At 44.9% G+C, this 23,139-nt stretch overlaps 1 protein-coding gene across 1 annotated transcript in view; it reads left to right on the plus strand.

Annotated features, from left to right (window-relative positions):
* The first annotated feature begins 551 nt into the window (after window positions 1–551).
* The window catches only part of C1H4orf54 (chromosome 1 C4orf54 homolog), a 41,199-nt gene continuing 18,611 nt past the window's right edge, over window positions 552–23,139 (plus strand). Inside the window, exon 1 of the mRNA XM_033957172.1 lies at window positions 552–4,491. Within this exon, the coding sequence (XP_033813063.1) occupies window positions 552–4,463 (3,912 nt within the window). The 3' untranslated portion in view covers window positions 4,464–4,491. The remainder of the gene's footprint in view (window positions 4,492–23,139) is intronic.

Below are 23,139 nucleotides of genomic sequence, written 5' to 3' on the forward strand. Positions count from 1 at the left end.
CTTTTTATGTTACCGTGGATGAATTTTCTCTTTATCATTTTTACTGAATGGAACAACAAATGTTTTCCTTAAATGCAGATATAGTTGGGGACATTTCATTTTTGTTTTCATTCATTATTGTATTCATAATACTCTGACTAAGCGAGAGAAAAAAGAGGCAGTTTTCTCTTTGCAGTTTGTAACCATAGCTCCACATATAAGCTCACTTTCACCAGGACCACCATTTACACAACTTGTTGAGGTATCATGTTTTACAGTTGCTGTTTTAAGACCTTCTGGTGTCAATATAGGAAAGAAAAAAAAAAAAAACCATGCCACAGATCCAATAATATGCACTTTATTTATGTTTTCTGCTCTCCATCACAGAATTAGCTCCTAGCCCTGACGCCGGTTTATAGTGGAAGGGAGATGGGCAGTAGGAGTCCAGGTCACTTGAAAAAGAATTGCAGGGTGATGCTTGCGTCTCATTCAGTGGAAGGATAATTTCTCAGTGCTTTCGCTTCATTTCTGGGTGTCCGGGGGAAGGGCAGTGGAAGATCGGGTTGCAGCAGATGTCGCCTGGGTTTGCTGCTTCTGTTACCACAGGCATTCAGACTGACAGTTCTTTGCTGCCAGACCGACAACTGGGAGCAGGGAAAGCGCGGCAGCCAAAGCCTGCCCAGGCCGATTCTCGTCCTGGGAGCTGCTTCGGGATCCTGGCAGCAATGAAAGGAGCAACAGCCCAGCTCAAGGCTTCCCTGCAGCAAAGGCAGAATGGAACTTATGTGGAGATCTGTGATTCCACCGAAGGCAGCAGGGAAAACCCTCAGACCATCAAGCTCAATTTTGCAGGAAGCCAAGTGGCGTTTGTAAGACCCAAGCAAGGCACCACCACCTCATCCTCCTCTGGGAGCCCTTCACAGCCTGCACTTGAAAGGGAAAGCCATTCTGGTAACTGGGTGATGGGTGACCTCCCTCCAGTCCAGCCCTCTTCAGAAGATGAAAGCAGAGAAAGCTCCAGCAGTCCAGCCAGCGCCACCACTGCTCTCTCCCACACCTCTGACTTCTCCCGGGGCTGGCGGCCAACAGGGGGTGGCGGTGAGGAGCCCTTTTATATCACCACCCATGAGATCCAGTTGTGTGAGGTGGACCACCAACTGGATGATGACTCGGGCCCAGCCTCCCGCTGGCAGTTTGAGGACAACAATATCATCTACTCTCTGGTGGACTACGCTTCCTTTGGAACTGAGGAGGGGGAGAGTGAGGATGATTCTGGCTCCAGCTGCGCTAGCCCTGCCACCACCATTAGTGGTGAGCGACCCCTGGCTAGTGACAGCACGGAGCTTGTGAGCAGCAGTGCCACCTCCACTTCTGAAACTGATACTTCTGGCACAGGGGAGCAAGGAGGGTCTCGCTATAAGAGCCAGGGAGCAGCAGAATCCAGTAGACGGCACTCAGCGGGCCAGATACATCTATCAATCAAAGCGGCTGCCCAGGCTATAAATGAGCCTAGCAATGCACCAGAGAAGCAAAACATTATCGCTGCGGCTGCCAAGCATGGAAGGGAAAAGACCATGAGCCAGTCAAGATCACAGCAGCAGGAAATGCTGGGCAGACATTTCATTGCCCTGCCCGGGCGCCTGCAGACCCGGAGCTATTGCCGGCCAGCTGAGGTGTCCAGCGGTGCCTCCAGTGCTGTCAGCGAGCTGGACGATGCGGACAAGGAAGTGCGGAGCCTGACAGCCAGGGCTTTCCGTAGCTTAGCCTACCCGTACTTCGAGGCACTGCATTTAAGTTCCAGCGAATCGTCATCTGTGTCCGAGCAGCATCGCTGCAGCTCTACTGTCACACTCATGGACTGGAAGGGAGGTGAGGATAGAGTGATGGGCACTCAGGAGGTGGGGAGTAAGACCCAGCCGGATGCACTCGGGGACTGCAAGCTCACCAAGCCTCCAGGAAATGTAGCAGCGTCGGTTTGCAACAGGGGTGGAGCAATAGAAGCTGTGCGAAGGGAGCCGGGAGCTAGATCACAGTCCAGCTGTGTAGAAGCAGCAGAGGCTGTAGAGGGACCGCAGAAGTCACAGCTGGCCTCCAGTCTGCTGACGAGTGTCATCTCCAAAAAAATGCAGCTGGAACAGCAGTTCCATATGGAGCGAGGGGAAATTATGGACACCAGCAAACCAGACAAGGAGCTGGAGGGGCTCAGAGATAAAGGCTTGCAAAGACAAAACTCACGGTACTCTGAGGCCAGCTCCGATCGCACCATCTGTACATCTGATGACCTGGAGGAGCTCTTCGATGTCAAGTCATCTCCAAGCAAGGAGCACACCCAGGAAGCACAACTGGTGGCTTCTGGTGATGCCCAGAAAAGTGCAGCAGAGGTAGCCAAGGGACTTTTCCTACGCAGCCAGAACAGCGCCTTCCGATCATGGCACAACAGAGAGCTGCAAAAAGCGGACAGGGCGGAACCGCACGTGGCCCCGGTGAAGGACTGGCGGGCTGATCTGGGTGAGCTTTCAGTTGGCCAATCCAAGATGTCCCGCCTTTTCATGTCTGGCATTCATCAGCACACATCCAAAGAGAAGCTGCCTGAGAAGCAATCCACCAAGAGCTCTGCTGCCTCTGTTTACATGCACCAGAGTTGCTTCAGCCACAGCGAGGAGGCAGGACCATCGACTGCGCGAGTCACCTCCCGAGCACCCGATATCCAGGTCATGGCTACAGCTGCTCCAGAAGCCAAAGATAAGCCCTTCAACATTGCCAAGCTGCTGACACCTAACCTAGCCCCCAACCCACCCTGCCTTGCCAAAGCATCAGAAGACAGAGGTCGTGTGCCACCCAAAGACGAAGAGAAGCTACCCCAGTTCCTTGTTCGGGATGTAAGGGACAGCAAGCCCAAGATTCAGGGGACCATCCATCAGGTGAGAGATGTCAGGAAGCTGATCAAGAGTGCCCAGGCATGCACCGAGACCACTAGCAGGGCCAGTGAAGCAGCAGCAGCAGTCCCAGAACAGAGTTGCCTCGATCCAAAGTCTAAGCTGGCTCTAGCCAACATTCCCAGCTCATTGTCCCCACTAGTGATCACCTGCCAGGCAGTGAAAAGCAAAGAGGAAAACCGGAGAGTGCAGGGCTCAGCGACCTCCAACTCTCAGCCTCTAGACACAGTGCTGGTGCATCGCACCTCTGGCCGATTGCCTGTGGCTACCATTGCACCAAACAAATCAGGCCCTCGGCTGCCCACAGTGAAAATTGTGTCCAAAGCATCCAGCTGGAAATTAGACAAGTCCAAAGAGCCTGAGTTAAAAGAGGAGCCCAGTGCCTTAGAAAGGCTGACAGCGGCCGTGAGAAGCATGGAGGAGCTGTATACTTTTGAGCAACGTGAGTGGAGGCGCAAGGGTGAACCAATGCCTGTCACTAATAGCCATGTACTGTTGGAACTAGCCAGCCAGGAGAAGGAGAAAGAGGAAAAGAGGACGATCAGGGTTCAGAGAGGTGCCGGAGTCCTGGGGCTGACACATTCTCCTGAACGCTGCGAATCTAATGCCACCAGATTTCAGCAGGCAAAGGCCACACAAGGGCTCACATTCCAGAAGGAGAAGGGAGCAGGGCAGCCTGGTAGGACACCAGGGAGGGAACCCACCAGTATCAGCATTGGCACTAGCACCACCAAGAACCTCTTTTCGCTCAGCAGCTCTCAGAAAGCACCAGGAGCCACCAGTAACATGATCCGGCCTCCTCAGAGCCCCGCTGCCAACATTAACCCACCCCCACCCCTTTCTGTGGGCACTCATCCACCGAGACCAGAGGAAGGCACGGAAAGACAACGAAGCACTGCTGAAACCTGCCCACCTTCGCCCAGCAACCAATCGGTCAGCACCGACTATGGGAACTACCTGACCATCCCTGTGAAGGGCCCTGGTGGCAGCCCCCCAAAAGGACAGAGTGGAGAAATGCCTGAGAGACCCCCGACATCCCCAGCCTCCATGCACCAACCATCCCCACTGCCATTGCTCTTCTCACCGCCACTGATACCCGTGGCCCCACCAGACCTGTTGCAGCCGCCCCCTCTGCAGCGGAAGGTGCTGATGGACCTGAGCACAGGCCAGTGCTATGTGCTAGAGGTGCCCAAGCGTAGACTGTATGACCCTGAAAATGGTCAGTATGTAGAGGTGGCCGTCTCACCTGCACCCCTGCCTGTCTCCCCTCTGGCTCTCAGCCCTGGTACCTATGGCCCCACCTACATGCTGTATCCTGGCTTCCTGCCCACTGCCACTGCTGCTCCTTTGCTCCCGGCCAGCGTCTTCTTCTCAGAGGCTGGCTATGAAGTGCCTGAAATGGAAAGCCCTTACTTCTTGGCCATGGGCAAAAGTGCCATGGCAGCTGCCACCACCAACATGGCAAGGACATCCTTGGAGGGGAAGGGAGCAGAGCACCTCAGGTACCCCGCCTCATGGCCCCATTCTCATTCGAAGGCACTGCCTTGAAGTTCATCGTGGATCACTAGTGAGTCAGGTAACTGGGGGTGGGGGGTGATGGGACAGCACAGTTTGTAATACCTTCAGAAATATAACCCAAGGAAGAGGCACAGTTCCAAAAAAACAAAACAAAACAAAAAACAACTAATACAGAAATGTTGCAATAATATAAGGCAATGCTCAATGAAATAGTCACTTTATATTCCCAACTGAGAGTTGTGCATTGGCGTGTGGTGAGGGCTTTCAGGAGATTCAATGAATCCCCAGCTTTGAAGCCCTGCTTTTTTATTTGGTTTACTTTTTGCTTGATGCAATGTGATTTGTTGAGCAGGCAGCTTGCTCAACCAATCAAACTGCATCAAACAAAAAGTAAACCAAATAAAAAAGCAGGGCTCTTGGGCTGGGGATTCTCTGAACCTTCTGAAGACCCTGACAGTACTGCTCTGAATACGATTGGCTGAGCAGCATCTGCCTGTTGCCTACTCAACCAATCAAATTCAGAGAAGTGTGCTCAAGTCCTTTAGGGGGTGGGGGAATCCCCTAAAGGCCATGACTGAATGCCACTGAAGCTGCACAAGCTCAAAGACCTTCCATACTGACTATGTCTAACATGACCATTTATTTTTTTTCCTCAAAACGGGCAGGACCCCCGGATCTATTCCCCCCCCCCCCCCGATCCTCCGGATCCCATTAAATATAGTGCAAAATATAGACAGAAGATATAAATTCTCAAAAGTGACACATTTTGATCACTAAAGTTAAAATAAAATCATTTTTCCTAACTTTATCTGGTGATTTCATGACTATCTGGTTGCGCTTCCTTCTGATTGTGCATCCTCTCTTTCATTTCTTTCTCTTTCTTTCTGTCTCCCTGCCCCCAAGCCACCTTGCTTCCCAATGCAGCCTGCTTCCCCTGCCCCCCACAAGCCAAGCCACCCTGCTTCCCCTGCCCCCGACACAAGCCACCCTGCTTCCCTGATGCAGCCTTCTTTCCCTGCCCACCGACAAGCCAAGCCAGCCTACTTTCCTGACGCAGCCTGCTTCCCCTGCCCCCCGACGCACCCTAGCCAAGCCTCCCTGCTTCCCTGATGCAACCTGCTTTCCCTGCCCCTCAATAAGCCAAGACAGCCTGCTTCCCCTGCCCCCGACAAGCCAAACCACCCTTCTTTCCCTGCCCTCACACACCCTGCTTCCCTGACCCATTAACATCAAGGCGCATGCAGCAACTGCATTACACAAGCGCCAGGCCTACAAGTCTTCTCTCCGCCCCCACCACCGACGTCAATTCTGATGTCAGAGAGGAAGTTCCGGGCCAGCCAATCGCTGCCTGGTTGGACCGGAACTTCCTCTCCGATGTCAGAATTGACGTCGGGAAGAAGACATCTGGGCGGCAAGCAGCGGTGGCAGCGGACCAGGGGGTGGTGGTTTGAATTGGCGCTGGAGGGAGGCTGGAAAGCAGCAGCAGCGGCGGATCAGGTGGGGGTTGAATCGGGCGCTGGAGGGAGGCTAGCTTTGGCACGGCAGGGAGGGAGGGGAAGCGATCACCTGTCCCGTTGTCCCTGTGCACAGCTTCAGGACGTTGTCCCTGAAAATGGGACATTTCGGCATCCCAAAGCTGTGTGTGGGGACAGCGGAACAGGGGATCCAAAAATGAGATGGTCCCGTTCAAAACAGGACATATTGTCAACTTAACTATGTCTGATACTGGCTAGAGGTTCTGTTTATGCTCTGCTGGTTGCTGCTTCATCCTGTGCTGTTGCTTTGTGCCAGTCAGCTTTGCCAGCTTCCCTTCTTAATCTTCTACTATTCTGAAATCAGGGGAGAGGGGGTTGGAGATTGTGAATAAGAGATGGAGAGAGATAAGGGATGGTACGAGTTGGACAGAAAGACAGATAGTAGATAGACAGACAAAGGAACAAACAGAGTAGGAGAACTGACAGATGGAGGCCGAAGAACAGATCAGAGAACTAGATGGAAGGTAAGGGCAAAAAATAAAAGGAGACTAGCTACAGAAGAAACTGAAAAGTGGTTAGTGAAAAATAAGAAGGAGAAAACTGGAGAGAGTGAAAGAAATGAAGATGGAATGCTTGTTGGAGGAGACATAGTGACATTTGGTGAGTCAGTTAAGTTACAGCAGGAGTTCTCATAGCAAAATTTTGGATCCTCGGGGTACAACAGATTCACTTATTCACCTCCCTATACACCTCCATTCCACTCAACCACCCATACCTCCTATCTCCATATGCATTTAATAACCCTCTTCTGTTGCTCTCACAACCTTTCTGACTTGCTCACCCACTTCATCTGAATTCCTCCCACAATGATCTTAGCACCAGTACTGGCTGATGAACTCACCCATGCCGCAACCCCCTTCCAAAGTTCTTACCTACCTCTCCTAATCCTCCTCCACTTACCATTCTCTCAATTATGTCCCCACACACTCTCCCTATCCCTCATTCCTCCACCATCCAGCAAGGCAAAAGAGAAGCATGAGTCCATCCTGTCAAATGCTCCCTCTTGCTGTTTGCACCTTGCCTGCACTGGACACTGCAGACAGTTTTGGAGCGAGCTAGGGATATTGCTCTGTTCTCCTTTTCTCTGGGGAGAGGGATAGGTTGAGGATCAACAGGGATAGAAGGAGACTTCATGAACAAAATATAGATTTTTCACTGCGTCAATAATTACAAAGGCTGCTAGGGGATACTTGATGAAGTTACAGGTAAATACTTTTAAAACCAATAGGAGTAAATATTTTTTCACTCAAGAGAATAGTTAAGCTCTGGAACGCATTGCCAGAGGTTGTGGTAAGAGTGGATAGCGTAGCTGGTTTTAAGAAAGGTTTGGACAAGTTCCTGGAGGAAAAGTCCACAGTCTGTTATTAAGAAAAACATGGGAGAAGCCTCTTTTTGCCCTGGAATGTTGCTACTCTTTGGGTTTTAGCCAAGTACTAGTGACCTGGATTGGCCACCGTGAGAACGGGCTACTGGGCTTGATGGACCTTTGGTCTGACCCAATAAGGCTATTCTTATGTTCTTAAGCAGAAAAACAACCACAGATAAAAAAAAGAACCCCAAAACAAAACATATGGCTTATCCCAGGGGTGTAAAATTGCCATCCTGGATGGGGTTACCAGATGTCCGAGAAAACCCGGACATGTCTTCTTTTTAGAGGGGCAGAACAGGACGGTGCCAGATGTTTTCTTTCTTTTTTTTTTTTTTTTTTAAGAGAAAATCTGGCAACCCTAATCCTGGAGGATCACAACCCGGTCAAAATTATAAGAAAATCCAGGGTATTAGCATATAATAAAAGCTGTTTTGTAAAGAATGACACGGGGATACATTTTTCCCCGTCCCGTCCTTTTGAGTTTTGTTGCTGTCCCTGCCCCATTCCTGTAAGCTCTGCCTTAACCTCACAAGCCTCGAACACAAGATTTTAAAGTGTTTGAGGCTTGTGCAGATGAGGACAGACCTTGCAGGATTGGGGCAGGAAAAGAACGGGACGAGATAGGAAATGAGTTCCCATGGGGACGGGGAAAAATTTGTCTCCGTGTCATTCTCTACTGTTTTGCGAACTTTATGCACATACTTAGCTAGTTAGCAGACTGAATATTGCTATTAACCAGCTAAGTTGCCGATCTAGCCAAACTCCATCCCAGCACACCACTAACCTATCTGTTTTGGGGTTTTAAAACATCCTACATGGCTTTGCTAATATGCTTAATTTTATACTTGGCAGTAGTACAGAGTTTTATATATGTTTTTAATTCCTGAAATTTTAAATTCAATGTTATTTTAATCTTTTTGTATTGATTAGTTTCCCACGAATTCACCTTTATAGGACCCCCAGGGTATGTATTCCTCATTCATTTTTTGTCCCATACAGTTCCCTTTGTGTCTTTCCAGCTTGTTTAAACACAAGTATTCACAAATCATTTGTTTAGCATGATCTTCGCATGTCCACCATTTTTATAATATATTTAAGTTTTTCACTTCACTCTGCATTATTCATAGACTTAAATATTTTCTATACTTACCACGATTTTTCACCAACTCATTTTTCATTAGTGCCATTCACATCACTGTGTCTTATCACACATCTTTCATACTCTTTGCATGTTAGATATCATTCACAGTCTTATATCTCATCACCACTACCATTCATAACTTACATGCATTCTTAATGTACCCCTCATTTATAGGACCCCTGAAGAAGACTTTTTGTCGAAACGCAGACCGTGTTGGGTCCTGTATCCCTAGCGGACTAGGTCCTTTAAGGCTTTTATGTGGATAACCTATTTTTATGTGGATGCAATTATTTTATGTGGATGATTTTGGTGTACCTTTGGAACTTTGACACTTTCAAATAAAGTCCATTTAGGAACATCGTCACTCTACAGAGTCTTTTTGGTTTTACACCACTAACCTAGCCACTTATAGGATGGCTGGTTAGCTCAGTGACACTGTTCGCTGAAGTGTCATTGAATATAGGCTGCAGCTAGCTTAGCAGGGTTAACTCGACAAGAGCCTCTCCTGCCTGATTAAATCCTTTTAAATATCAACCCCTTTGTCTTTATTCAGCTTTTCTCTTTACGCGAAGGCTATACATTCATCTAGAAAAAATACAGCCTCCTTGTTCCATTTCATCAAAACAGAACCATAGGATAATATCCCCATTTATTCATCTCCATACAAATGTTCATCCAGCATAGATAAGAGTTTAAAAAATATATTAGCAACCATAATACAATGTGGGTCTTTTATATACTTTTGCTGTCCCTGAATTACTTCAGAGCTCAGCTCTGCCCCTAGACATAACATAAAAATGTATTTATATAGTCTGCAACACCTTGAAGTTCTATGCAGTTAACAAGATAAAAGAGAAGTGAATGATCACAGAAAAATGCAGAGCATTAAGCTTCCAAATATTTTGCAAATAAATATGTCTTCAACAATTTCCTAAAATGCTGATAAGAAGCAGAACTTGACTATCAAACGCCTAAAATCTTTGGGGCTCATAATCGAAAGAGAAAAACGTCCAAAAACCGGCCTAAATCGGCACTTGGACGAGCATTTCTCTAAAACGTCCAAGTGCCGATAATCAAACCGGGTTTTGGACGTATTTCTAAACGACTTAGGCCTTCATATAGCCGCTCAACGTCCAAAGCTAAATGGGGCGTTTCAGGAGGCGTGTCGAGGGCGGGAGTTGGGTGGGACGTGGGCCGGCTTAGACTTAGTCGTACAGCATGTATAACCGAAAGTTAAACAAGAGCCTAGAGGAAACTTGGACGTTTTGACTTAGACCATCTAAAACATGGTCTAAGTCACTAAAACCCACATAAACTCACCAGATAATCACTGCAAACACATAACACTACCCTAGTGATCACTAACACTCCCCACCCCAATAAAAATTTTAATCATAACTTGAGATTTCAGCCTCCAGACCATCATCACCTGGCTGCCTAGCATAGGAAAGCCTAGTCGTCCAGCCCAGAGGCAGCTTAAGTCATCTTGGGGGTGGGTTTGGGACCCATAGAGAGATGGACCCATGCCCATAAGCTCCTGTAATCACTGCATTGTTACTGAAACATGTGCACTCCCCTATACACCCCCAAAACCCTTTTGTACTGGCATATACGTGGCTCCTGCATCCATAAGGGTTATAGGGGTGGTAGATAAGTGGGTCTAGGGGATTCTGGAGGTGGTTTGGGGGGCTCACCATCACCTATAAGGGAGCTGTAGTGAGGAGAAGCTATGGCACCCTGTTTGTGAAGTTCACAGCAGTGCCCTGTAAGGTACCCCACTATTTAGGTGCCCTGTCTGGGTGTTCTGTCAATCACTTTGCAGACCCCTCCCACGTCCAACAGGGCTTGTTCTAGATGTTTTTGACTTGGACGGACATTTGTACGAAAATGGACTATAAAGATAGACGTTTTAGATCAGATCTGCAGGACGTATAATTTGGACGATTTTCGAAAGTCAAAAGAAGTTGGACGTCTCTTTCGAAAATGTCACTTAGGCACTTTTTGACTTTGGACGACTTGCGAAATGGACGTAAACGGACTTAGACGTCACTTTTGATTATGCCCCTCCACGTCCCATAGTTGTATCCTGAAACAACAATAGTCGTTGAAAATGTCTTTGATATAAACAACCTTTAACAGACGGAAAAAAGAATAAAGCAAAAGTACGCAGTGCACGTCTAAAATTAGCAAATATGAAATGATCCACGAGATAATTAGGTGCAAATCCATGCGACACTTTATAGCATATGCATCCAGATCCTAGCTTGTTTTCTGTCCCCTGCTTCTACCATAGCTTTGGTTTGTCCCAAACATGCTTAAATTCTGTTGCATTTTTGGTTACTACCACCTCTGCTAGTAGTTTATTCCAACATTCACCAAATTGTGCAAATCCTTCCATTTATTTGACAATATTTTTCACAAAGCTTTGTAGTCAAATAATTACGCTAACTTCCAAAAAGTCGTCAGGCAGTGTTTCTAGAGCTGTCAGAAGCGGCACCCCAGATACACAAGGTATAAGTTTATGGGGCTTATTTTGCCGCTGGTGCTTCCTCATAGGCTCTTACATCACCAGGTGACTATATTATTTTCACTAAGTTTTACTTTAAGCTTCCAGCTATCCAGCTGGAATAAATAATTTGATGAAACTTATCTTTAAAGTCCTGGTTCAAATTTAAGTGACGCCAGGAATGGCAGAACACCCAAGCAGTTTCGTGCAACAGTTTCGTGCAACAGTACTGCTTTAGGGCGTGGCAAAGTAATTTTTAGTTGAACCACTTCTTAAACATGGCGGGCATCAACGCTAATCCAGTAGTTTATTCCAGGCAGCCCCTTCTCTGACAAATATTTCCTCTAATTTTGTATCGCATGACCCTTTGCCTGTGAGATTTTATTTTTCACCACAGATAATGCTATCTTGTTTTCTGTTGAAACCTGTTAGACATTTAAATGTTTCTGTGGAAGGTTATTCTTACAAAATGGGTGTCGTCTGATACCCCGCTTATTGGGCGTGATACAATTGGCTACATGCATTTATGTTGCTTGAGAGGGGTCGGGTGCGTGTTTTTTATGTGAGTTTGGGGCCCTTATAACTATTCTTTGTCTCCTAGAATTCGTAGTCTGATTCTCAATACCTTACAAATCTGAGATGTTATGAGCGGTAGGAGGTTGGCGGCTCTGGGTTGCCTCTCCCCAGCTGTGGATCTCCTTTGTCTTTCTCGTGGTTTTATTTCATTTATTTTGTGTTTGTATGTTCTCTGCTTGTGTTGTGTTTGTTTGACTCTTTGCTTGTTTTACACTATTTTTCAGGGGGGGTGCTGGTGGGGGGGAGGCCTTGCTTTCTATCTTTCAGGGCTCATTAGAGTACAGGGCTCTGTTTGCAGGGTATCTTAGACAATTCTGTTTGGGCCTCCCCGGTTGGGCAGGGTTGAGCTTTTGCCTTTTTGCTGGTTTTTCTATATTGCTTGGGTTTCTATCTTCGCTTGCTTGCTTGCTCCTGTGCTTCTATCCCTAGTACAGTGGAACCTTGGTTTACGAGCATAATTCGTTCCAGAAGCATGCTCGTAAACCGATTTACTCGTATATCAAAGCAAGTTTCCCCATAGAAAGTAAGGGAATCTCGCTTGATTCGTTCCACCTCCCATCCCCCCTGGCCACCGGAGCTGCTCCACCCCACTACACCCCATCCCCAAAAGACCCCCCCACTCCCGAGGTCACTGGTGCGCTTTCACAGCTCCCCCCCCCTCGCGAACAGGCATGGCCCCCCGCCCGCAAACGATATCCCCACGCGAACCGGCAACGCCTCCCTCGTGAACGCCCGAGCAAGAAGGCCTTGAGCATGCGCAGATGCTCAAGGCCCAGTTGGAGGAGAGGCACGATCTTCAGGCACCGGCACCTCCTGTGGGTTGGTGCTGCATGCCGGTGCCACATTGGGGGGTAAGCTTTCAGTTTGGGCAGGCGGGGGATGCCAGTTTGCGTGGGGGGGGGCAGCGTTTGCGGGTGGGGGCGATGCCGGTTAGTGGGCGGGGGGACTCACAAATCGAGTCAATGTTCGGTTTGCGAGTCACGATTTGCGAGAATGTTTTGCTCATCTTGCAAAACACTCGCAAACCAGTGAACTAGTAAACCGAGGTTTAACTATATAGCTTTTGGGTGGTAGCTGCCCTTTACATCTGTTAACATTTGGTCATGTTGGGAATAATAGAACTGTAGATTCTGGGTGTTGGGCAGGATGGGTGGATTGGAGGTGGGGGGGTGGGAGTGGGTTTTTTTGTGGTATATTTCTTGAATGGATCTTGTACCTTTTATTGTTATGCTGTTTTTTTCTCCTACTGGTTCAATAAAAATTGATTTCATTCTAAATGCTTCTATGCTGTTTCCATTATTGAGTGTGGCACAGTGGTTAAAGCTACAGCCTCAGCACCCTGAAGTTGTGGGTTCTAAAGCCAAGCTGCTCCTTGTGACCCTGGGCAAGTCACTTAATCATCCCATTGTTCCAGGTACACTAAGAGAGTTTGTGAGAACAGTTTAGAAAACTGAATAAATAAATTTTCTCCAGCGACCTTTGAGGTGAATCGGTATAAGATTTGTTTCAGGCCCCTTCTCATTTTGTAACTTCTACACTGTCTCCATCCTTTCAGTGACCTTAAAATGGACTCCAGTATTTAACCTTCTGTGCTAACCAGAAGTTTCACCAGTGGCATATGAAACGGAGAGGGAAAGAAGCTGGAGAGAAAACAAAAATAGTTGTGTTCATAACAAGAAACAAATTCAAGGCGGTCCGTCAATTAGTGGGCTGTGGTTAGGCCCTATGGTGGCCACGGGGCCAGTTATTTTTTGGTGTCTGTGCAAACGTTTCGGGGGTCTCCTCAGCCATCTATTTCCACTGCACATAGATCAAAGATAAAGCGTCTTTGGCAGTGGAAGGGGAGACCCATAAGTGAAAAGACTCCAATGGAAGCTGGCAGGGATGTATATAAAACACTCATTTGTTGCGTAGGTCACAGGGGAGCAAAAATGTATAACGTCTACAAAAATAATGTATGGTGATTGCAAAATGTTTCAAAATTGCTCTCAGTTCTGATGTCACTTGAGGCTCTTTTTATTAAGCTGCGATAGCTGTTTTAGCGCATGTGCTAGACCTTAATGCCAGCATTGAGCTGGCGTTAGTTCTAGCCGAGTAGCACGGGTTTAGCGCACGCTAAAATCCTGCATGCGCTAAAAACGCTATCGCAGCTTAGTAAAAGGAGCCCTTGGTCTCCCTCACTTTCCGTTATCATTCCTTGCTCTCCTGCATCTCTTCTCCTACTCAGTGTCACAGTGCAATTCTCTGGTACAAAGGGCCTGAAGTTGACCTCAGTCTTTCTCTCCATTCCTTCTCCTCCGTGCAGACATTCCATACCAGCAAGTCCCGTGCTTCTTCTGCAACCTGATTCTCCTTGCACTCCACACTACACATGAACCCTCTGGATTAAGGCAAGCAGGATGCACCCAGGAACTGGATCTTACCTCTTATTAAACCAGGTCTTTATATAGACTGTCACTTGCTCCATGGCTACATTCCTGTCCACCCTTTAGGACCCTTTAGCTGCAGCTTCAATCTCCAGAGCATCCCTGGGTTATTCCCTTACAATCCCCTGCATAGTCTCTGTTATGGGCACACTGTGCCCCTGAGGTTTTGTTGTAAACCCTTCTTCTCTCTTTCTACTCTTTTTCTCTTCCTTCTCCTTGGTCTCTGCTGAAGTAGACCGAAGTCCACATAGGTTTCTGGGTGGAAAATTTCACCACCTACTACATCTTTACTGATGCCCCAGAAAACCTTGATTTTTATGTGCCTAAAAGTTCTCTTCAACTGATAACCCCTCCAGCGTTAGTTTGGTATTTCAGGTTGCATTTTGTGAAATATAGCTGGATTCAAAATGCTCAGTATAGAATTTTGTATTGGGTATCTGACCAGATGAAGTATAAATAAAGCTCTGCTTATGTGCTGATAGAGTGAAGTTTAAGAAACTATTGGGGAAAAAAATGCAACTCTTTGTATCTGCGTTTCTTTGAGGTAATTGCTATCTTGTTTGAGTAACAAGATAATTTGGGGGAATAATGTCATGATGGTATAGCCTTTTGTTTGTTTTCTATTTTTATGTATGTTAATATGGAAATATAAACCTTCCTCAAGGTGCCCAAATTTTATCTCCAGCGTTACACGAAGATGTGTTTGCATTTTGTTACAGTGAAAGCTACCACTCTGTTTTAAACACTGGAATAAAATCAAAGTTTGAAAGAACATCTGTATGTTTATTTATAACTTTATGTTTATTTATAAAGTTTATTTAAAACTTTGGCTTACAACGAACCCCAGTTTATATCAAGAATGCTAATTCCCCACAGCTCTAAGCATGCACTCAGATCATCTTTTCAAAATCTATTAGTTGTTCCTTCTCTAAAAATAATAGGTACACGAAGATCAGACATGTTTTCTGTAATCGGTCCCCAATGGTGGAACTCTTTGCCTCAACACATCAAAAACGAAAAAGATATCCCTTCTTTTAAAAAATCCTTGAAAACACACCTTTTTAAAGATGCTTTTAACATTTAAACCTTTTTTGACTTTTATGATATATATATTTTTTTAACTACCCTGTTTTCTTTTGTTTTTCCCTTATTTGTCTTTCTCGATATAACAGATGTATCTTTTTACCCTCCTTCCCTTCCAACTAATGTTTGTCTCGTCTTAATCTTAATGTTCATGTATTGTGTATTTTTTTAACTCTATCCTATTTTATAATTATGTACATCGCTTTGTAAACAGATTCAGCGATTCATCAAATATTTAATAAACCTTGAAACCTATGTGATATTAGAGTGTGATGTTAGAGTTACAGATACGATAATGCCCAGGTGAAAAAGTACATACCGTATTTGCCGGCGTATAAGACGACTTTTTAGTACCTTAAAATCCTCCCCAAAGTCGGGGGTCGTCTTATACGCCGGGTACAGTTTACATGCCCTTACTTGCGGGGCTGGATGTACTCAGTCGCGCGGCTCTTCTTCTCCCTACCTTCTCTGCTTGCAGCACAGAGCCGAACGGAAGTCTTCCCGACATCAGCGCTGACGTCGGAGGGGAGGGAGGGCTTAAACAAAGCCCTCCCTCCCTCCGACGTCAGCGCTGACGTCGGGAAGACTTCCGTTCGGCTCTGTGCTGCAGGCATGGCAGGTAAGGAGAAGGAGAGTAGCCTCGCGGTTCGAGGGGCGGCCGCCCCGCCCCGGTTGCAGCACAGCCGGCCAGGTTCCCTTACTTTTGTGGCACTTCCCCGACCGACTGATAACAGCCCGGGTCCGACAATCCTCCCTGCCCTGTAGCCGCGAATCTAAATACCTTCTTACAGCAGCTGTAAGAAGGTAATTTAGATTCGCGGTTAAGGGCAGGGAGGTTTGTCGGACCGGGGCTGTTGTCGGTCGGTCGGGGAAGTGCCACAAAAGTAAGGGAACCTGGCTGGCTGTGCTGCACCCGGGGCGGTAGAGAAGGTGTGCGGAAGAAGGGGTCGTCTTATACGGCGAGTATAACACAAAACTCTATTTTTTAACTAAAAGTTGGGGGGTCGTCTTATACGCCCAGTCGTCCTATACGCCGGCAAATACGGTACCTCTTGATTTCATAAGCTTGGTTTGCTGGCTGTGACCAGTTTTTGCTGGTTTAAATTTTTGTTATGTTCAACAATTTCACTTTTGTTAGGTTTATCCTAGTGCCATTGTTCTAATATTTTTACTGCTTGTTGCCAAGGTCTGGATGTGACATGAAGATTTATCCTGGAACGTTTGTTCTTTGGAACTGAACTGGTGCATGTCAGTATTTTTAGCATGTTTTGGGATGCAGTTATTGTTTTTTCTCTGAATGAAGCACTTTCCCTAATCAAAGTTTTAGAATGTTAACAGTAATGATTTTCCTGCAACATACTGAACTGTATACAAGTCTGAACATCTTGCACTATACTTAGGAGATATTTTTGATCAACCATGGTAAAAATGCAGAGTGAGCAGTGTTATTTGCACTGAAAAACGGAGAGGGTAATGCAGGTCTGAGAAAAAAAAGGGAAAACTCCTTAACATCAGCCTCAAATTAAACCTACGTAAAAAAAAACAGACATACAAAAAACACAGTAGCAGAATGTTTGAATTTAAATGCAGGATGACTTGAGAAATTGCTTTTCATCCCTTTTTATTTTCTAAGGGCAGCTTGTATTTTTTTGTGTTGTAGTACATTCTCAGTATATTCTTTGATGTCTCATTGAGTAGATGTAGTTATCTGGTGCTATTTAAGGAATCCCAGCAGTGCTGGATTAACCCTATAAGCAAAGTAAGCATGTGCTTAGGGCATCAAGGGAAGCCGCACCACAGAAGTTTTTCATGGCCGAATTAAATATATTAATTAAATATATAGCCATTTTCAAAATTTAATGAAAAATGAATAAGTTCTGTTTATAAAGCGTTCTCTCTTGTGTCATCCTGCAAAATAAAGTACACTGTGCTCGCAGATTGGAAGCTATACAAATTTTGAACAAGTCTAGACGCGTTTGAAACAGCGCAAGTGACGGATACTAGCTCATAAGAAGTTCTTAGTTTAGTTACCAACTGTCACTGATGTTAATTGTAGGTGCTTTCAAACAGCCTCAAAATTGCGTAATGACTATTCCAATAGCACACTCAGTTCTGGCTCTTTACTCTATTAAAATGTAAGTACGTTTTATATATCTTGCAAGAAAAAAAAGCAGGAGAAAATTATTAAGCCATAAATAAAATGGACGCATATAGAAATAAATATTATTTTCCTTCTTACTGTAAGTTTTGTTTAATTTTGAATTTTCGATAAATAAAATTTTATTTTATGTCTTATTATTGTTTTAATATTTTGAATTACAAGTGTAAGGGGGTCACCAAAATTAGTTAGTGCTTAGGGCATCTAAGGGTCTTAATCCGGCCCTGACTCCCCAGGAGTTTATTGCTGCAGTCAGCAAATGCTCAAAGTTTGAAGATAACAAGCACTTGGGGATACACTGAAGTCCCTGAAGCTGTTTGTATCACAATCCTCATCAAAGAGGCTTGATTGGGTTTTTTTGTGCGTATGTATAATAATAATAATAATTCTATTCTTTTATACCAAAAGTTCTAGGCGGTTTACACTAAAAAGAGCTGGACAATCAACAAAATACAATAAAACAGTAAAAAATACAAATATTTGTAAAATAGAATTTCAATAATAAAACTCTCATTAAGTAATAAACTTATCGAACAAAGTGATCTTAATTAATTTCCGAAAACAGTAATAGGATTACATAGCTTGCTGAATACATTTACCTAATCAAGATTGTTGCTTACTAGCTTGAAATGCTAGGGTCCTATCTAAGAAGGTCTTATATCTACACTCGTTAATTAAGTAGAAGTTTCTAGTTTCTCTTGATGGTCTATGTAACACAAAATGAGGAAAAAGGAAATCTGGGGACAATCCCTATATCAGCTTAAAGCAGATACAGGAAAATTTGAATAATGCTCTTGCCTCCAAAGGCATCCAATGATGTAAACGATAATATGGACTAATATGGTCGTTCTTTTTTAAAACAAAAATCAATCGAACAGCTGTATTCTTAATTATCCTTAATTTCCTTAGAAATTTTTTTGGGTGCTCCTAAATAGATGATGTTACAATAGTCTTAAATAGATAAAACTAATGCCTGCACCAATAGTCTGAACGATAAAGGATCAAAATATTTTTTTATGGTTCTTAACTTCCACAATGTAAAAAAGCATTTTTGTACAACTAAGTTCGTGTGTTCTGCTAGCGTTAAATGTCGGTCTAGTGAGACTCCCAGAATTTTGATAGATTTAATAATCGGGTAGTCATGACCATTAAGATGAAACAAGGGAGTTTGTTGGATTGCAAAATCAAATAGGGTTGGTGCTAGAGTCTGTGGCATCTCCCTATAATATATAAGGGCCCTTTTACAAAGCTGCGGTAGCAATGCTGATGCTGCGGAAAATATACCATAGCTAGGGTTATCAAATTTTACTTGCGTAAAATCCGGACCCATAGACCCACCCTCAGGTCTTCCCAGTTCTACCCATCCCTGCCCTGTTACACCCACACCACGCCTCAACCTCACCCTCTAGCCCCGCCCCTCTCAACCTGTTTTCATTGGTTGGGAGGGCATCTGGGCATGCGACATGATGATGACACGTGCGTGTGTGTGATGTCACCGCGTTGCATGTGTGGATTCTCCTACCCGACGTGATCTGAAGAGGAAACTTTTCAAAACCCGGACAAAGTGCTGGGTTTTGAAAAGCTGTCTGGACGCCCGGACATGTCCTCTAAAAAGAGGACATGTCTGGATAAATCCGGACATCTGGTAACCCTATCTATAGCCCATAGGAACCGAATGGGTTTTATTGCATTTAGCATGACAGTATTGCTACTGCGGATATTTAAAAGGTAGAGGGGGGGATGATATATGTATTTGTCATAGAATATAATTTTTATTGAATTTAAGTGCTGTTAAAGTGTAAAATGTCTGTATAATATGTTGCACTTATTTTTGGCTTTAAAATGAATAAAGATATAAAATAAAAAAATAAATTGCACCTAGCGGCACCTACTCGTTATCTAAAGATACGGGAGTGGGGGAAAGTGAAGGCGCATGCTTGGCAGGGGAGGAGTGGGAAGGAGCAAGGGGCGGAGAGGAGGAGAGGTGACGGTGCCTTCACCAAGATGGCACTCGGGATGGTCCGCCCCCCTCCTACTAAGCCACTGCACACATATATGTTCATTACTGGGAAATAGTGCACATTCTTCACAAGTAGTGCACACTCTTTTGGAAGAAACCTAAACACAGAAATATAAAATAATGGCAGATAAAAACCTTATGGCTTAACCAGTCTTTCCAACACGGTTTATGAAACAACATGTGCTCTTTCTAAAAGAGCATGCATTCTTCACGATATTGCACACATGATGAAAAATTAAAACCAAAAAAAAACCCTATTGAAATGGCATGATACAAAAATAGCTCTAATAACAGACAAGATGTGAATGCACGATACCCTAAAAAGTAATAAATAAATAAGAAGGAAAGAAAGGAAAATAAGGTGATATTTTTATTGCATTAACTTAATAGATTTTTTGACAAGCTTTTGAAGGCACTACTTTCTTCGTCAAGTCAGTTATGAGCAAAAGGTGACAAACCCAAACTATATATACTGAAACATGAGAAGCATTCTTGTGACAGTCTCATAGGGAAAAGTGGTATGTGTGGGGAGGGGGAGGGGGTGAGAAACAGGGAGCGATGGATGGGTAATCAGAAGATGGCAAAAGCAGTATAATATTATGGAAAGGGATGAGAACATGTATAATGCCTTTTTGTAGTTTTACAACCACACTCAAAGTGGTTTACATCCAGGTACTTCAAGCATTTGTTCTTATCTGTCCCGGTGGGCTCACAATCTTTTTTTTTATTCTTTATTTATGCATTTTAAACATTTGACAATAACAAAGTCCAAAAAAAGCAAATATGCAAAGGTGACAGAAAAAATTATAATAGTAAGGAATAAATATCCTTACATCTCATTATTTAAGGAAAAAAGAAAATCTCATCCTGAGTATTGTTAGTCCTCAATTAATGAAGGCAGAGCTGTTGAATCAGGCTGAAAAGTTAAAAGAAATGGGCTCACAATCTATCTAATGTCCCTGGGGCATTGGAGAATTAAGTGACTTGCCCAGGGTCACAAGGAGCAGCATGAGGTTTGAGCCCACAACCTCAGGAAACCCCCCAGGCTGATGCTCAGAACTCCTGTGTTGTTCTCTACAGCACAGGAGAATACTGCAGGGAACAGTGCAGAAAAATAGCTTCCCCGTGTTCAACACTAATAGCATGCAAATCATATGCGCACTATTAGTGATGAGCATTGGGAAGTTATTATTCAATAAGGAAGAGGAAGGCGCTTGGCTCATGTTTTTGTGCGCATGCTCAGCCAGACTGGCGAGCAGGGAGCCACGAAGAGGACAGATCACTTTGGAAAGGAAGATGATTAATGCAAGGCAGCAGCTTGTCCTAAGATAGATTCTTTTACTGGTCAAGAAGCTTTAAAAATCAGAAAGCATGCGAGCCCTGGCAAAGCAAGGGGTGGGGGCGGACCTCCCCGGGTGCCATCTTCGTGGGGTGCCGGTGCCAGCACCTCTCTCCCTCTCTGTCCCTCCCTCCCATTTATCTCCTTAAATGTTTGCCAGTGCAAGCAGATCTTCTACTTGCTCATCACGCCGGCCGCAGCTCCCTTCAGCCATTACTTCCTGGTTGCAGGACCAGGACATGACATTAAAAGGGAGCCGAGGCCAGCACAAACAGCATGTGCATGCCTTAAGGGGGGGACAGGCAAGCCTTGGGTGCAGGCCTTCAGGGGTGGGGTGCAGGCCTTCAGGGGGAATAGGCAGACCTTGGGTGCAGGCCTTCAGGGTGTAGGCCTTCAAGGGGGATAGGCAGGCCTTCAGGGGTGGGATGTAGGCTTTCAGGGGGGTGTAGGCCTTCAGGGGGGACAGACCTTCAAGGGAATGGGCCCTAATGTAGAAGTACATGGAAGGAGGGAGGGAGGGAAGGGGGGGGGTTCAAAGAGATGTGCATATGTCGGACTTTGGGGAGAAGAAATAATGGGTCCAAAAATAGAGGAGTGGGAGAGAGATGATGGGCAATGGGATTTAGGGAAGGAAGGAACAGAAAGGGAGAGAAGTTAGACAAAAGGGATGGTGTGGAGGGGGGACAGAGATACTGGATAGGAGGGTAGTTGGGAAAAGAAAGGGAGAGATGGTGGACCCAGGGGTGGTGGGGAAGGAGGGAGAGATGCTGGATGAAAGGGTAGAGAAAAGGTGGATCTATGGATGGAGATGAAAAAAAGGAAAGATGCCAGACGTCCGGGGGAGGGAAGGGAAACGGAAGGGGAGGACAGAGATGGCAGATGGATGGTTAGCACAGAGAAAGAAGAAAGAAGGAGACCCTGGGAAGCAAGTTATCAGAAGACAACCAGAGCCTGAGACCAACAAGATTTGAATAATGACCAGACAACAAAAGGTAGAAAAAAATCATTTTATTTTCTGTTTTGTGATTACAATATGTCAGATTTGAAACGTGTATCCTGCCAGAGCTGGTGTTAGACCGCAAATGTGAGCTAGGATTTAAGAGAGAGAGGAAAAGTCTTTTTTGTTTGTTTACACCACAGCACCAGTGTGGTTAGGAGAAGGCAAAGGAGGTGAAGAGGCTATAAAAGGGGTGAAGAGGTTATAAAATAAACCCACCAGGAAGTTTAAAAAAAACCAACACTCAATTGGGCAGGAAAATAGAATCGAATCGAAAAATCGATTCAATAGGCTGAATCAAATCGAATCAAAATTTTTTATCCTGAATCGGGCAGCACTACTTTGCACTCAAATCTCCCTTGAGTCTTCTGGTTGCAGATATGGAACATGTGTTTGTAACTAAGTTACATGGATATGTCTTACTCCTATTCCAGTTGCAATCTTGCCATCAGGTGTGGCTACTGAAATTGCATGTGTGGTATGGTTGAAGCTTCCTGAGATCTCCTCCTATTAGCGTTGCCTTCATGATGGGCAGGTCTTGTCTGATATGCCTCTCCCATAATTTTAGAACTGTCACCCCAGAGAAGCCCCCCCCCCCCCGTTCCAATTCGAGTCTAACGCCAGTTCTGAGCTGGCGTTAGGTTTCCTGCAGTAAAGGGTACAGTTTGATTAGTACGCTGTTTCTGAGCATTGGGAGGGAATATTTAAGCAGCTTGTTTGTATACATCTGCATACAATTTGTGCTGATCTTTAGCGCCCACGCTGTTCCCTGCACTGGTGCCCTCTGAATATTGTGTGCAACCTAATACCGCTGCTACTTCAGCGCTAACTGTCTCTAGTGCTAGTGTTAGGTTCTGAACATCAGCCTGCCAGATCCTTAAGTCTTGTCTGGTGGGTGTCAAAATATTTCATCATTTCAACTTCAAAGGTCTTACATTCTTAAATTGTTTTAAAGTTACCTTTTAGTATTCTGACCACAAAATCATTGATGTCATCTGTGTCTGATTTGTGGTTTCTGATGTGGTGATGCCTTTGTGAGTAGATTTTTTGTCTTTAGCGTTTGTCCTGTCTCCCATATACAGTATTATCAAGCCAAAAGAGTGAGGATAGGTCTTTTACATTACATTACATTAGGGATTTCTATTCCGCCTGTGCCTTGCGGTTCTAGGCGGATTACAATATAGAAAATATCTGGGACATTCCAGTAGAATTACATTTCAGGATAGGAGTAAGTTACAGGAACAGTGAAGAGTTATGATATTACAATTTCACAGAAGATATTACTTATTACAGAAGATAATACATATAGCAGAAGATAATGCATTTTACAGAGGTAATACATGTCAACTCGATCAGTTAAGTCGGGTGTAGTGTAGAAGAGTTACAGTATATTCTTGATCACAGACAAAGAGATAATATGGATGATTGATTCCGAAGTCGTTGATTGGGAACTCATTGGGCGGTGGTTAGAGTGATGGGAGATATTTTTTGAACAGTAGTGTTTTTATTTCTTTGCGGAACTCTTTTATGTCTGTTGTTTTGGTCAGTAATTTAGA

The sequence above is a fragment of the Geotrypetes seraphini genome, chromosome 1 (genome assembly GCF_902459505.1).
Source record: "Geotrypetes seraphini chromosome 1, aGeoSer1.1, whole genome shotgun sequence".
Classification (NCBI taxonomy): Eukaryota; Metazoa; Chordata; class Amphibia; order Gymnophiona; family Dermophiidae; genus Geotrypetes; species Geotrypetes seraphini.